This window comes from Culex pipiens, chromosome 3 (assembly GCF_016801865.2).
Source record: "Culex pipiens pallens isolate TS chromosome 3, TS_CPP_V2, whole genome shotgun sequence".
Lineage (NCBI taxonomy): Eukaryota > Metazoa > Arthropoda > Insecta > Diptera > Culicidae > Culex > Culex pipiens.
The window spans coordinates 35,322,341-35,334,642 of record NC_068939.1 but is presented as its reverse complement, the minus strand read 5'-3'; the positions used below and the strand labels follow the sequence as shown (position 1 = coordinate 35,334,642).

Genomic DNA, 12,302 nt, shown 5'->3' with positions numbered 1-12,302 from the left:
TCCCCCATATAAACTTCAACTATAAAAAGCGACCGGTTAAAAAACTTCAACCGATTTGGCTTAAAATTTGGACAGATATTTATTTTTGCCTAAGGAATCGAAGCAGAGGGTATACCTGATGTCAATTTTTTTAATTGTCACCCTATTGAGCATGCAATAATACCACTGTTGAATCCAGAACTACTCTAAAATTTACCTTACAAAGCGTAAGCGGGATAAAAATACCAAATATGATCACTTTTTCGATTCGCAGTGTAGTGCTAATTCTAAACGGTTTTATAACACCAAGCATCCAATTGGAAGCAGTTTTGCTGAGAAATTTCCAATTGAACGCTGAATGGAAAATTCCCAATGCAACAGATTTTTTAAGCTAGCAAGTCCAAGGGCGCATCCTTTTTTCTTCTCTCTCCAAAAAGGATCATTCAATGGATGTTATTTATGGTAGTCATAAAAAGACAAAAAATCAATAAACTTCACGTTTAACTCTCCTTTTCATCGATGTCGAGAGATGAAAAGTAACCTTCTTGTCATCAGGAATGGGACCCGTCGAAGAGAAGCTAGTACTCACAAGTAGAATGATTCGGGTCATCCGGAAAGCTTTCGCAGTGGTCAATAAAACTTACCTGAAAAGAAGAAACGAAAAGAAAAAGGTTAGTCTACGAGTAAAAGTGGGATTTGCTTTGGAGGCAAGTTTCTCCCGAGCAAACAGCAAGGGTTGAGGCACGAAAGGTACACACAAACAGGTGTCTTCCCGCTTTGTTTTGTTGACAAAGAGACAAGATTTCCAGAGGTTTTCGGGAGATGCAACAGCGATTGTACAAATACACGTACACAGTGTTGATATTTGTGTGAGTTAATAAAGGGTTTCTCCACCGAACTTGGAAGGTGTACAATAAAACGCTCCAACTGAAACAACCGTTCAGCGGATGCTGTGTCTGCAGACCTCTAAGGTGTAACATCGCAGCTGATCGCAAGACCGACCAGGTTCGCTAGAAGAAGCAAAGGAGAAAAAATAAGAACAGCTCCTCCGTGGCTCTGGCCACAGCTGACGATGACGCTGACGTCGGTCGTTTAGTCAGAGGTCAGAGCAAGACTTAACTGTACTTGCTTCAGTGGCAGCAGTCTCGAAGTCTCGCGAACTAAGCGTTAGCTGATCGATGGTTAAGACCCGGCCACCATGCGCGTGTCTGTGTCATTGACATTATTATTTGTACCTCTCTTTGGTGGCGTTGTGCTGTCTTGACACTTGTTGCATTTTGAGTATTGGAAATTGTGACTGTTTTTGTGTGAAACATGACAAATACGCCACTGCAACAACAAAGCACAATGCCATCTCAAAGATCAACAGCGGCAGCAGACCATCGTCGCACCGTATGCAAATCGTACCGAAGGAGGTGTCAACAAAGTTGAAATCTCGTTCCAGCACAGCGCGAGTGATGTTCTAGAATGGAAGGATTTCGTCATTTCTTGGGCCGATCGCGGGGACCACGGCAGGAAGTGGCAGACCTTGTGACGATTCGGAAATTAAATCGGAAAGTAAATCAAATTCTGTCGATTGCATCGGATTCGGGGATGCCTTTTCTCTCAGGAACGGATGAGATATCGTGAATCCGTTGACACAAGTTTTGTTTTGTCGAGTAGTGTAATCGATCTAATTGGCGTTGATCCCACTTTTGATGGTTGAGCTAATATTTGCTACTTTTTGCAAAATATTTGCGCGCTGTTTTATTCAAGAGTTCTTTGATCTTTTTGATCTTGAACAATTGTTGTCCGTCTGAGTGCAACACGTGTCTCTTTATAATTCAAATAAAATTAATCCTTTGCGATTTAATTTTGGTAGACTACTATATGAATGTGTTGGGATGTCCATGGTCATCCAAGGAGTCCCTGGAGTTAAGATCTACGAGTCTACCGCCGTAACAAGCAAGAGGTCGTTGGATTTTGACCCCGGATCATGTGCGTATAGCATCAGTGCATATGGTAGATCTTAACTCCAGGGAGTCCTTGGATGACCATGAACATCCCAACACATTCATACAGTAGTCTACCATATGCACTGATGCTATACGCACATGATCCGGGGTCAAAATCCGACGACCTCTTGCTTGTTACGGCGGTAGACTCGTAGATCTTAACTCCAGGGAGTCCTTGGATGACCATGGACATCCCAACACATTCATATAGTAGTCTACCATATGCACTGATGCTATACGCACATGATTCGAGGTCAAAATCCGACGACCTCTTGCTTGTTACGGCGGTAGACTCGTAGATCTTAACTCCAGGGAGTCCTTGGATGCCCATGAACATCCCAACACATTCATACAGTAGTCTACCATATGCACTGATGCTATACACACAAGATTCGGGGTCAAAATCCGACGACCTCTTGCTTGTTACGGCGGTAGACTCGTAGATCTTAACTCCAGGGAGTCCTTGGATGACCATGAACATCCCAACACATTCATATAGTAGTCTACCATATGCACTGATGCTATACGCACATGATCCGGGGTCAAAATCCAACGACCTCTTGCTTGTTACGGCGGTAGACTCGTAGATCTTAACTCCAGGGAGTCCTTGGATGACCATGAACATCCCAACACATTCATATAGTAGTCTACCATATGCACTGATGCTATACGCACATGATCCGAGGTCAAAATCCGACGACCTCTTGCTTGTTACGGCGGTAGACTCGTAGATCTTAACTCCAGGGAGTCCTTGGATGACCATGAACATCCCAACACATTCATACAGTAGTCTACCATATGCACTGATGCTATACGCACATGATCCGGGGTCAAAATCCGACGACCTCTTGCTTGTTACGGCGGTAGACTCGTAGATCTTAACTCCAGGGAGTCCTTGGATGACCATGAACATCCCAACACATTCATACAGTAGTCTACCATATGCACTGATGCTATACGCACATGATCCGGGGTCAAAATCCGACGACCTCTTGCTTGTTACGGCGGTAGACTCGTAGATCTTAACTCCAGGCAGTCCTTGGATGACCATGGACATCCCAACACATTCATATAGTAGTCTACCATATGCACTGATGCTATACGCACATGATCCGAGGTCAAAATCCGACGACCTCTTGCTTGTTACGGCGGTAGACTCGTAGATCTTAACTCCAGGGAGTCCTTGGATGACCATGAACATCCCAACACATTCATACAGTAGTCTACCATATGCACTGATGCTATACGCACATGATCCGGGGTCAAAATCCGACGACCTCTTGCTTGTTACGGCGGTAGACTCGTAGATCTTAACTCCAGGGAGTCCTTGGATGACCATGAACATCCCAACACATTCATATAGTAGTCTACCATATGCACTGATGCTATACGCACAAGATTCGGGGTCAAAATCCGACGACCTCTTGCTTGTTACGGCGGTAGACTCGTAGATCTTAACTCCAGGGAGTCCTTGGATGACCATGAACATCCCAACACATTCATACAGTAGTCTACCATATGCACTGATGCTATACGCACATGATCCGGGGTCAAAATCCGACGACCTCTTGCTTGTTACGGCGGTAGACTCGTAGATCTTAACTCCAGGGAGTCCTTGGATGACCATGGACATCCCAACACATTCATATAGTAGTCTACCATATGCACTGATGCTATACGCACATGATCCGAGGTCAAAATCCGACGACCTCTTGCTTGTTACGGCGGTAGACTCGTAGATCTTAACTCCAGGGAGTCCTTGGATGACCATGAACATCCCAACACACTCATACAGTAGTCTACCATATGCACTGATGCTATACGCACATGATCCGGGGTCAAAATCCGACGACCTCTTGCTTGTTACGGCGGTAGACTCGTAGATCTTAACTCCAGGGAGTCCTTGGATGACCATGAACATCCCAACACATTCATATAGTAGTCTACCATATGCACTGATGCTATACGCACATGATCCGGGGTCAAAATCCAACGACCTCTTGCTTGTTACGGCGGTAGACTCGTAGATCTTAACTCCAGGGAGTCCTTGGATGACCATGAACATCCCAACACATTCATATAGTAGTCTACCATATGCACTGATGCTATACGCACATGATCCGGGGTCAAAATCCGACGACCTCTTGCTTGTTACGGCGGTAGACTCGTAGATCTTAACTCCAGGGAGTCCTTGGATGCCCATGAACATCCCAACACATTCATACAGTAGTCTACCATATGCACTGATGCTATACGCACATGATCCGGGGTCAAAATCCGACGACCTCTTGCTTGTTACGGCGGTAGACTCGTAGATCTTAACTCCAGGGAGTCCTTGGATGACCATGAACATCCCAACACATTCATATAGTAGTCTACCATATGCACTGATGCTATACGCACATGATCCGAGGTCAAAATCCGACGACCTCTTGCTTGTTACGGCGGTAGACTCGTAGATCTTAACTCCAGGGAGTCCTTGGATGACCATGAACATCCCAACACATTCATACAGTAGTCTACCATATGCACTGATGCTATACGCACATGATCCGGGGTCAAAATCCGACGACCTCTTGCTTGTTACGGCGGTAGACTCGTAGATCTTAACTCCAGGCAGTCCTTGGATGACCATGGACATCCCGAAGTACCCATAGATCTTTGAGATACATAAAATTTTAGTAAACAAATAAATCAAAAAATATGTTTTTTAAATAAATTAATTTTAAACTTTTAATATTTATTTTTTATAATCGTACAAAAAATGCTAGCTGTGGACCCCCCGAGAACTTGACAACTTTTTTATACATTTGTATTGGTTGTTTCCGTTGTGCTTAAAGGAAATGGCTATGCACCAGGCGCTTCCATATTCTTGTAGATGGCTCATATAATTGGGAGGAGACGCATGGTTTTTTTTAAATTGTTCGATTTTTTATGTTAAAAAATGTACCAATTTTTCATCAGTCCATAAAATCAAATTCTGTCGATTGCATCGGATTCGGGGATGCCTTTTCTCTCAGGAACGGATGAGATATCGTGAATCCGTTGACACAAGTTTTGTTTTGTCGAGTAGTGTTATATTTCTCGTATTTTAAACGATGATGCCGAACGTCGATTGTAGTCTGACGATCGGGTTGCCAACCAGCCCGTATAAATCTTCCGATACCTTCAGCTAGTGCTTGCGCATACCATTAGCACTGCAGCGATAATTTGCGACAGAAAGCGAAAGCTTTCCCGAAGCAGATTCTGCTGGAAAGTTCCAGTCATTGGGTACCGTTAGCTGGTGTTGAAGGAGTAATATTATGGATTTGATGTTTTGTTTGAAATTTAATTTCAAGCAATTCAGGGTGATTTTTTGCATTAATTTATAAGCTATAGTGTACAAAAAAATATCTTTGCATTTATGCAATTTCGAGTATTTTGATTGAGGAAGACCACAAAACGATCCGAGTTATGACCGATTTAAAGAAGACGTTTTTGTATAAACAGATTTTTTTCACCAATTTTAACAATCTATAGTGTCACTTTAACCTTAACTGATTTAGCTCAAAATTTTCAAAGTTTCTTATTTTTGCCTGAAGAATTGAGTCAGAAGATAACCCTGATGTATTTTTTTTTAAATATTCAGCGTCTGAAAAAAAACAGGGCATCGTACTTTACGACATTTTCGATCAAGGTGCTTATTTATGTGTCTATCTTGGAATAATTTAACAATTTAGGTGAAACTGAAACTAACTAGGGAAAAAATAATTTTGTTCAATGATCAAACCAATTCAAGATAATAAAAGTTGCAGTTTCTGAAAAGCATAAAAAATATCAAAATGTCAATCGGCCCAATTCTATTATCGGCATATCAGAACATTGTTGATGAATAGTTTTCATAAAGTGTTTTGACTACTTCAAAGAAATAAAAAACTAAACTAAAAGTGAGCGAGAAATTCTCCATAGTAAATATATCTGAAAATTTAGTTTGAATAGCGGCAAACTGCAAAAGTGATGATAATAGGTCGAAAAGCTTAGTTTGACGAAAATAGGTATATTTCCCCTAGCATTTTTTTTTAAATTGGAAGATACTTTCTGTTGTCCTGCTTGTCATTTTGTATTCAGCTGAACAAAATGATTTTTTGAAGAAAATAAAGCAATAATTTCAAAAAACATTGACAATATGCTCCATATTTCTTTTTTAAATTTCTGATCGATTTCATGTATTTGGCAAAGTTGTAGTACACGGTAAAACACGGTAGACGAGATTATTTTTCGAGTATGGATAAGGACTACACTGAAAAAATAATACACGGTAAAAAAGTGGTGATTTTTAATTTAACTTTTTGTCACTAAAACTTTTGATTTTTTTTTTAAATTAAATATACTTGATTGATTTTTCTTATAATAATAACATTTGGTTTACATAATAAGTGGTCAGCTGTGGCTCTTCAGCTTTAGTTTGCTTTTCGTGATTTAAACACTGTTCATTTTTACAACTTTAAAAGTATATGATTTATAATTTTTGTAACACTAGGTACAATGAGGAAAAAAAATGTTAAGAAAACATAACCTAACCTAAAACTAACGTACCATAAACTAAACCAATCCTAGAATCAAGGGGTATTTAGATATAGCACATTTTTTCCTGAATTTCAAGCATTTTTCTTGAATCTTCTGATCCAACAAGTTTCTAAAGCTTGATTTGCAAAAAAAACTATTTTTATTTTTTGATATGTTTAAGAGATATCAAATGCCAACTTTTCAGAAATTTCCAGAATGTTCGAAAAATCTTTGCCCGAGTTATGAGTTTTTTTAATCAATGCTGATTTTTTTTAAATCGAAGTATCGGTCGCAAAATTTTTCCAACTTCATTTTTCGATATGAAATCGAATTTTCAATCAAAAAGTACCTAAGTGAAATTTTGGTAAAGTGCACCGTTTTCAACCTTTTTTAGGCAACTTTTATGAAAATAGTCGCAGTTTTTAGTTTTTTTTAATTAGTTCCCATGTTTACCCACTATTGAAAAGACTTTTTTTGAAAAGCTGAGAAAATTCTCTTTAAAACAGATTTAAAACAGGAAAATTGATGTTCCGATTTTAATGTCAAAATTTGAAACACTCGTAAAATTTTCCGAGCTTTTCGAAAACAATATTTTTATTTTTTTTTAATTAGGACTAACATTTCAAAACGGGCCAAACATTTGATATTACGCCCTTAACCAACTCGAAAATTTTCAAAAATTCAAAAGATTTTCAAATCATCCCAGCATGCTAAAAATTATTCTAAACGTAGGGAAAAGCATTTTAAATCGATTTCAGCACCTAAATTTTTCAGGCCAATTTTGGAGGGGGGATTAACAAAAAAAATTAAATAAAATTTGTACTAGCGGTAATGGAGGGCTTCCCTGTGACAAAAACCAATGTTTTTTAAATATTTATTTTGTAGGCAGCTTTTTCGATTATGAAAAGTATTGACAAAACAAGTATTGATGTTATGAAAAAAATATGATTTTCAAAAAATATTGACAGTATGCTCCATTTTTTTTTTATTTCTGATCGATTTCGTGTCGTTGGCAAAGTTGATGGGGACTATTCATAAAAAATGTTAACGGATTTTTTTTTGCCGAAGTGTTAATAAACTTTCATTCACAGAATAATCAATTTTCAAAAATCCGTATTTTTTATTTTATTTTTAATGGTTAAGAGGACAAAAGCAGCAACTTTAAAAAAATAGTGTTTTTAGGAAAAACAGAAATTTGAAAAAAAAAAACTCACAGATTTTTTATAAAAAATTGTCTATTTACAAAAATATTTCTTTTCTTCGAAAGGTTCAGAAATTTCCCATAAAATTGCCTAAGAGACATTGAATATTGGACCTCTGGTTGCTGAAATACAGCGAATGAAAGAAAAAGAAATGAGAAAACTAGAGGTGGGAAAAACCGCTCTTTTTTAGGAGCCGCTCATTTTCGTTCGCTCACTAAAAAGAGCCGCTCTTTTGAACGGCTCTTTCGCTCTTTTTCAAAATTTTGATAAAAAAGTTATTTTTAAGAATTGAGTGATTTAGCGAACTCTTCTCTAAATTCTGATTTAATCGATGAAATCTATAAACATTGAAGTTAAATCAGGCAACAGAATTTTTTTTCCATAATCTTTCAGCTATTTAGTAGATTTTTGGTAATATTTTACAAGCTATGCTATGCAATAGTAATATTTTACAAGCTTAAATGCCCAAATTTGTATTCGGATAATACTTTAATGTTCGATCAGTTATATAAAGAAAAGCTTTTTCATTTTGTTTAGAAAATCATTTACTTTCGGAATGTCAAAGAAAAGTAGGAAACTGAAAATAAGTATGAAAACTTTAAAGTGTTGTTTGCAGCAATGCTATTTTGGGATTATTTTTATAAGCAACTTTTTTTTTCAATTGAGAATTGCATTTTCAATTCTAAAAACAAATTTTCTGATGCAATTTGTTCGAAATTCGTTAAATTATATTTATAACAAGTTTAAAAATCATTCTATCTTGGAACGGTTTATTTAAAAGACCTGAGTTTAAAAAAGAACCGCGGTTCTTTTTTTGTGAGCCATGGTTCGTTCGCTCTTATTAGTGAACCGGCTCTTTGAGCGGCTCGCTCTTTTATTGCCCCCCTCTAGAGAAAACTAATTTTTTTTAAGTCTCATTTAAACATATCGAAAAAAATTAAAAATAAAAAATAATCCGTAGAATAAAATAAACATAGTAAAATTATAAAAAGCTAATTTAAAAATCACAAAAAATCCGCGTTCCTATTTTTTCTTATTTTAGTCCTCAGCAATACCTACAAATTTGACGAAGACACGAAATCGATTAGAAATTCCTTCAACAGTTACAGATTTTGGAATATCTACGTATCATGTTTGCATGGACAGTAGGGTGCTCAGAAAAAATTACCCCCTGCTCCACAAGCGGAAAACGGTTTTTGGGTTATTTTAGGCATCTGTGTAAATTTTGAGCTAAATTGGATGAGATTAACCCATTGATACCAGAGCCTAAAGTTGGTGAATAAAATGTTTTTCATACAAAAATGTCTTTTTTAAATCGCTAATAACTTTTCAGGATCGAGTTTTACAGCTTTGGTATGTTGTACAAAGTTGTAGAGCATTACATTTCCAATAAGAAACTCACTTTTGAGAATATTTGGATGGAAGTAGCGCACCGTGCAGACCAAACCGTAAGAATCCCATACAAACTTCACCTCCGAGTATCAATGAGTCAATGATGACCGATTTTGCTCATATTTGGCCCAGAGTCCTAAAATAGGTCAAGGAACAATATTCAGCTTGTGGAGTGAGGTTTTGAAAAAAAAAGTCCCATATTCTGGGCACCCTAATGGACAGCTGCCAAAATTGTATGCAGCCTTGTATGTGACACAAAATGGCTCACATAGTTTGAACCAAATTAAAAATATAAAAAATCCATTTCCGGTTTTGGAGGAGAATTGTTCAAACGTATGAAAACATGTACATTAACTACTAGAATAAATTTAAATTTTCCCCCCCTCCGTGTACGCACGAGAGCAAGCAGCAGTCAAGTGCTCAGTGCTCCATCGTTTTTTCGATTTTTTTCGCCGTAGTTTACCGTGATTAGCCGCGAGTTTGCTCCTGCAGCATGCCAAAGGCCGGCCGTGGCCGTGGCAGTTCGAGTGCGGCCTCGAAAAACCCGCGAAGTTCGTCTACCGGCCGTGTGCAAAAAGGTAAACAAACCAACGCCGTGTCGGCCGCCATCGCGCAGGGAAGCGTGAGTGCAGATGGAATCGACAAAAAGTTACTACATCCTGGATATGTTCCAAGATCACCAGTGCGAACCCGTTCCGGTACTTCCGGTGCCACGACCAGTGGCACGTCAACATCCGCCAACATTCCCATCAGGAACGAGTTCCAGATGCTGAGCGACGACGAAGAAAACAACAACAACAACACCGACGGTAGCAGCACTACCGACGACGACGACGACGATGATGGTCGTGCACGGAAAAAAGTGCCGACGTCAAAAAAGAACAATACTCCAACGGAACGAAGACCACCTCCAATTTTTGTTTTGGACACGTTGGCGGACGATGTTGACGAGTTGCTGGAAGGCCTCGGATATTGTCTGAAAATCGGTAAGTCGGCAGTGCAAGTGATCACACTGAATAAAAAGAACTTCGACTTGGTGTTTGAAGAATTGAAGCGTAGCAACTTCAACTTCTACACATTCAACCCCGAGAAGCCCCCTGTTAAGGTCGTCTTGCAGGGTTACCAAGACCGTCCGATCGCCGACCTGAAGCGACACCTCTCGAACGCCGGAATAAAACCGCGGGAGATAAAAGTACTCTCGCGGAAGACAACAGTCACAGGTACACACACCCTGTACCTGTTGTACTTCGACCGCGGCACCGTCAAGATCCAAGACCTGCGGCGGACTAAGACGTTGGACGGATTTTGGGTAAACTGGCGGTTTTACTCCAAAAACCCGACGGACGTAGCGCAATGCCACCGTTGCCAGAAATTCGGCCACGGCTCGCGGAACTGCAACCTCCGGCCCCGCTGCGTGAAGTGCGGTGAGTCACACCTCTCGGAGGCGTGCGCACTGCCACGAAAGGCGGACTTGGGGGAAAACGCAGAACAAACTAAGCCGCGCGTAAAGTGCGCGAACTGTGACGGCAACCATACCGGCAATTACCGCGGATGCGTCGCGCGCAAGGCCTACCTCGAGGAGCAGGAAAAGAGGAAGAAGAAAGCAGCAGCGTCCCACTCTCCTCAGCGAAGTACGAGCGCAGCCGTTCCTGCAGTTGGGCAGCGTACGGTTCCAGCGGACAACCCAGCGATCCCTCCTGGATGGGGGCGTTCGTTTGCCAGCGTGGTCGCTGCCGGTAGCGGTGATGCGGCCCAGCAAGGAGTCACCGGGGAAGATCTCTTTACCCTGCCGGAGTTCTTTGCTCTCGCGGGGGAGATGATGACGCGGTTTCGGAGCTGCCGTAACAAGGCGGAACAATTCCTGGCCCTCGGGGAGTTGATGATCAAGCACATCTACAATAGATAAAAAAAAACTGTGATCTAGTGTAAGCTTTTTTCTATTTCTATCCCCTTTCCTTTGCAATTTTAGTAAGTTTTTTCTATATTTTTTCTTACTCTTGGTAATCTCTTAGTTACAAGCAATAATCGTTCCAAAATGGAATGAGATTCAACACACAGCTGAAAGGAACTCCAAAACTCTGTTATGAACTGCAAAAGAACTTATTGTAACATGATTATTCACTAATAAAACCGAATTGGATAAATTTAAATTTTTCAAACGATTTCAGTCAATTTACACAAAAAAGCATTTTTGGTAAATGACTAGTCTTAAAAAAGGTTGTCAATTTTTTTTACTCACTCTAAATTTTTTTTCTATGTATAACATGATTTTTGTTTACCATTTGAATATTTCAATGTTGTGGCAGAAAGTGATACATGTCACTTTCGAAAATTGATGATTTTATTTCTATCTTAAATTATCCTCTCATAAACAAGTGAAGTATTTTTGATAGCAAACATTTCTAAACCATATTTTATTTTCTTTTTAAATTATCTGTTAAGTTCATAATCAAGGACTGTAAAATTGTATAAATCCTTTGATTTAATTCGAATATTGCTAGCCAAAGTCACCCCATCCCACAATCATCTGATAAAATTAATACTAACTCGTCTGAATTCACGTGAATTTCACCACAACCCGCCTACAATACTGTTGTGCATGATGGATTCCGGGAAGCCAATAACCACTCTTTAAAACAAAGTAGAGTGCTGATCATCGCCGGTGACAGTCGGTCCATTCACTAATCGATTTCCATCGCATGATTAGCAAGAATTTTCTCATTTCATCAGCGAAATCGCCTGATTCTAAGCCACTTGACAGATTGAAAATGTAGTAAATCGTTATGCAATGCAAAACTGTGATAGATGAAGCATAACAAATTTTCGCCATGTAAATGACTTGCGGATCGTCACTGACCACAAAGTCGCTGGAAACGGGTTTTCTGTGACAAGCTAATAAATTTCATCATCCCGTGCAGCGCGTGGTGGTGCTCGGTGCGGAATTCCAGGAGGAGTCTCTGGATATAGGAAGCTGTTATGAATAATTTATCACGTGAATCTCGATAACGGCGTAGAACGTATCAACTGGAGCAGATCATCGGGGGGAGTTGTGTAATCCTGAGTCACACAGCTTTAAATCAAAAGTTGAATGTTTCGTATCAATCTCGTTTTGCACATCACTAGTTATCCCCCCATTTTAATCCCACTTCCTGGGTGACGCCGGTGCTCCAATTTTCCCCTTCTTTTTTGC

At 39.6% G+C, this 12,302-nt stretch overlaps 1 protein-coding gene across 1 annotated transcript in view; it reads right to left on the bottom strand.

Moving 5' to 3' along the window:
- Nucleotides 1-257: 257 nt before the first annotated feature.
- The window catches only part of LOC120426791 (tyrosine-protein kinase Src42A-like), a 68,722-nt gene continuing 56,677 nt past the window's right edge, over nt 258-12,302 (bottom strand). Inside the window, exon 4 of the mRNA XM_052709464.1 lies at nt 258-623. Within this exon, the coding sequence (XP_052565424.1) occupies nt 620-623 (4 nt within the window). The 3' untranslated portion in view covers nt 258-619. The remainder of the gene's footprint in view (nt 624-12,302) is intronic.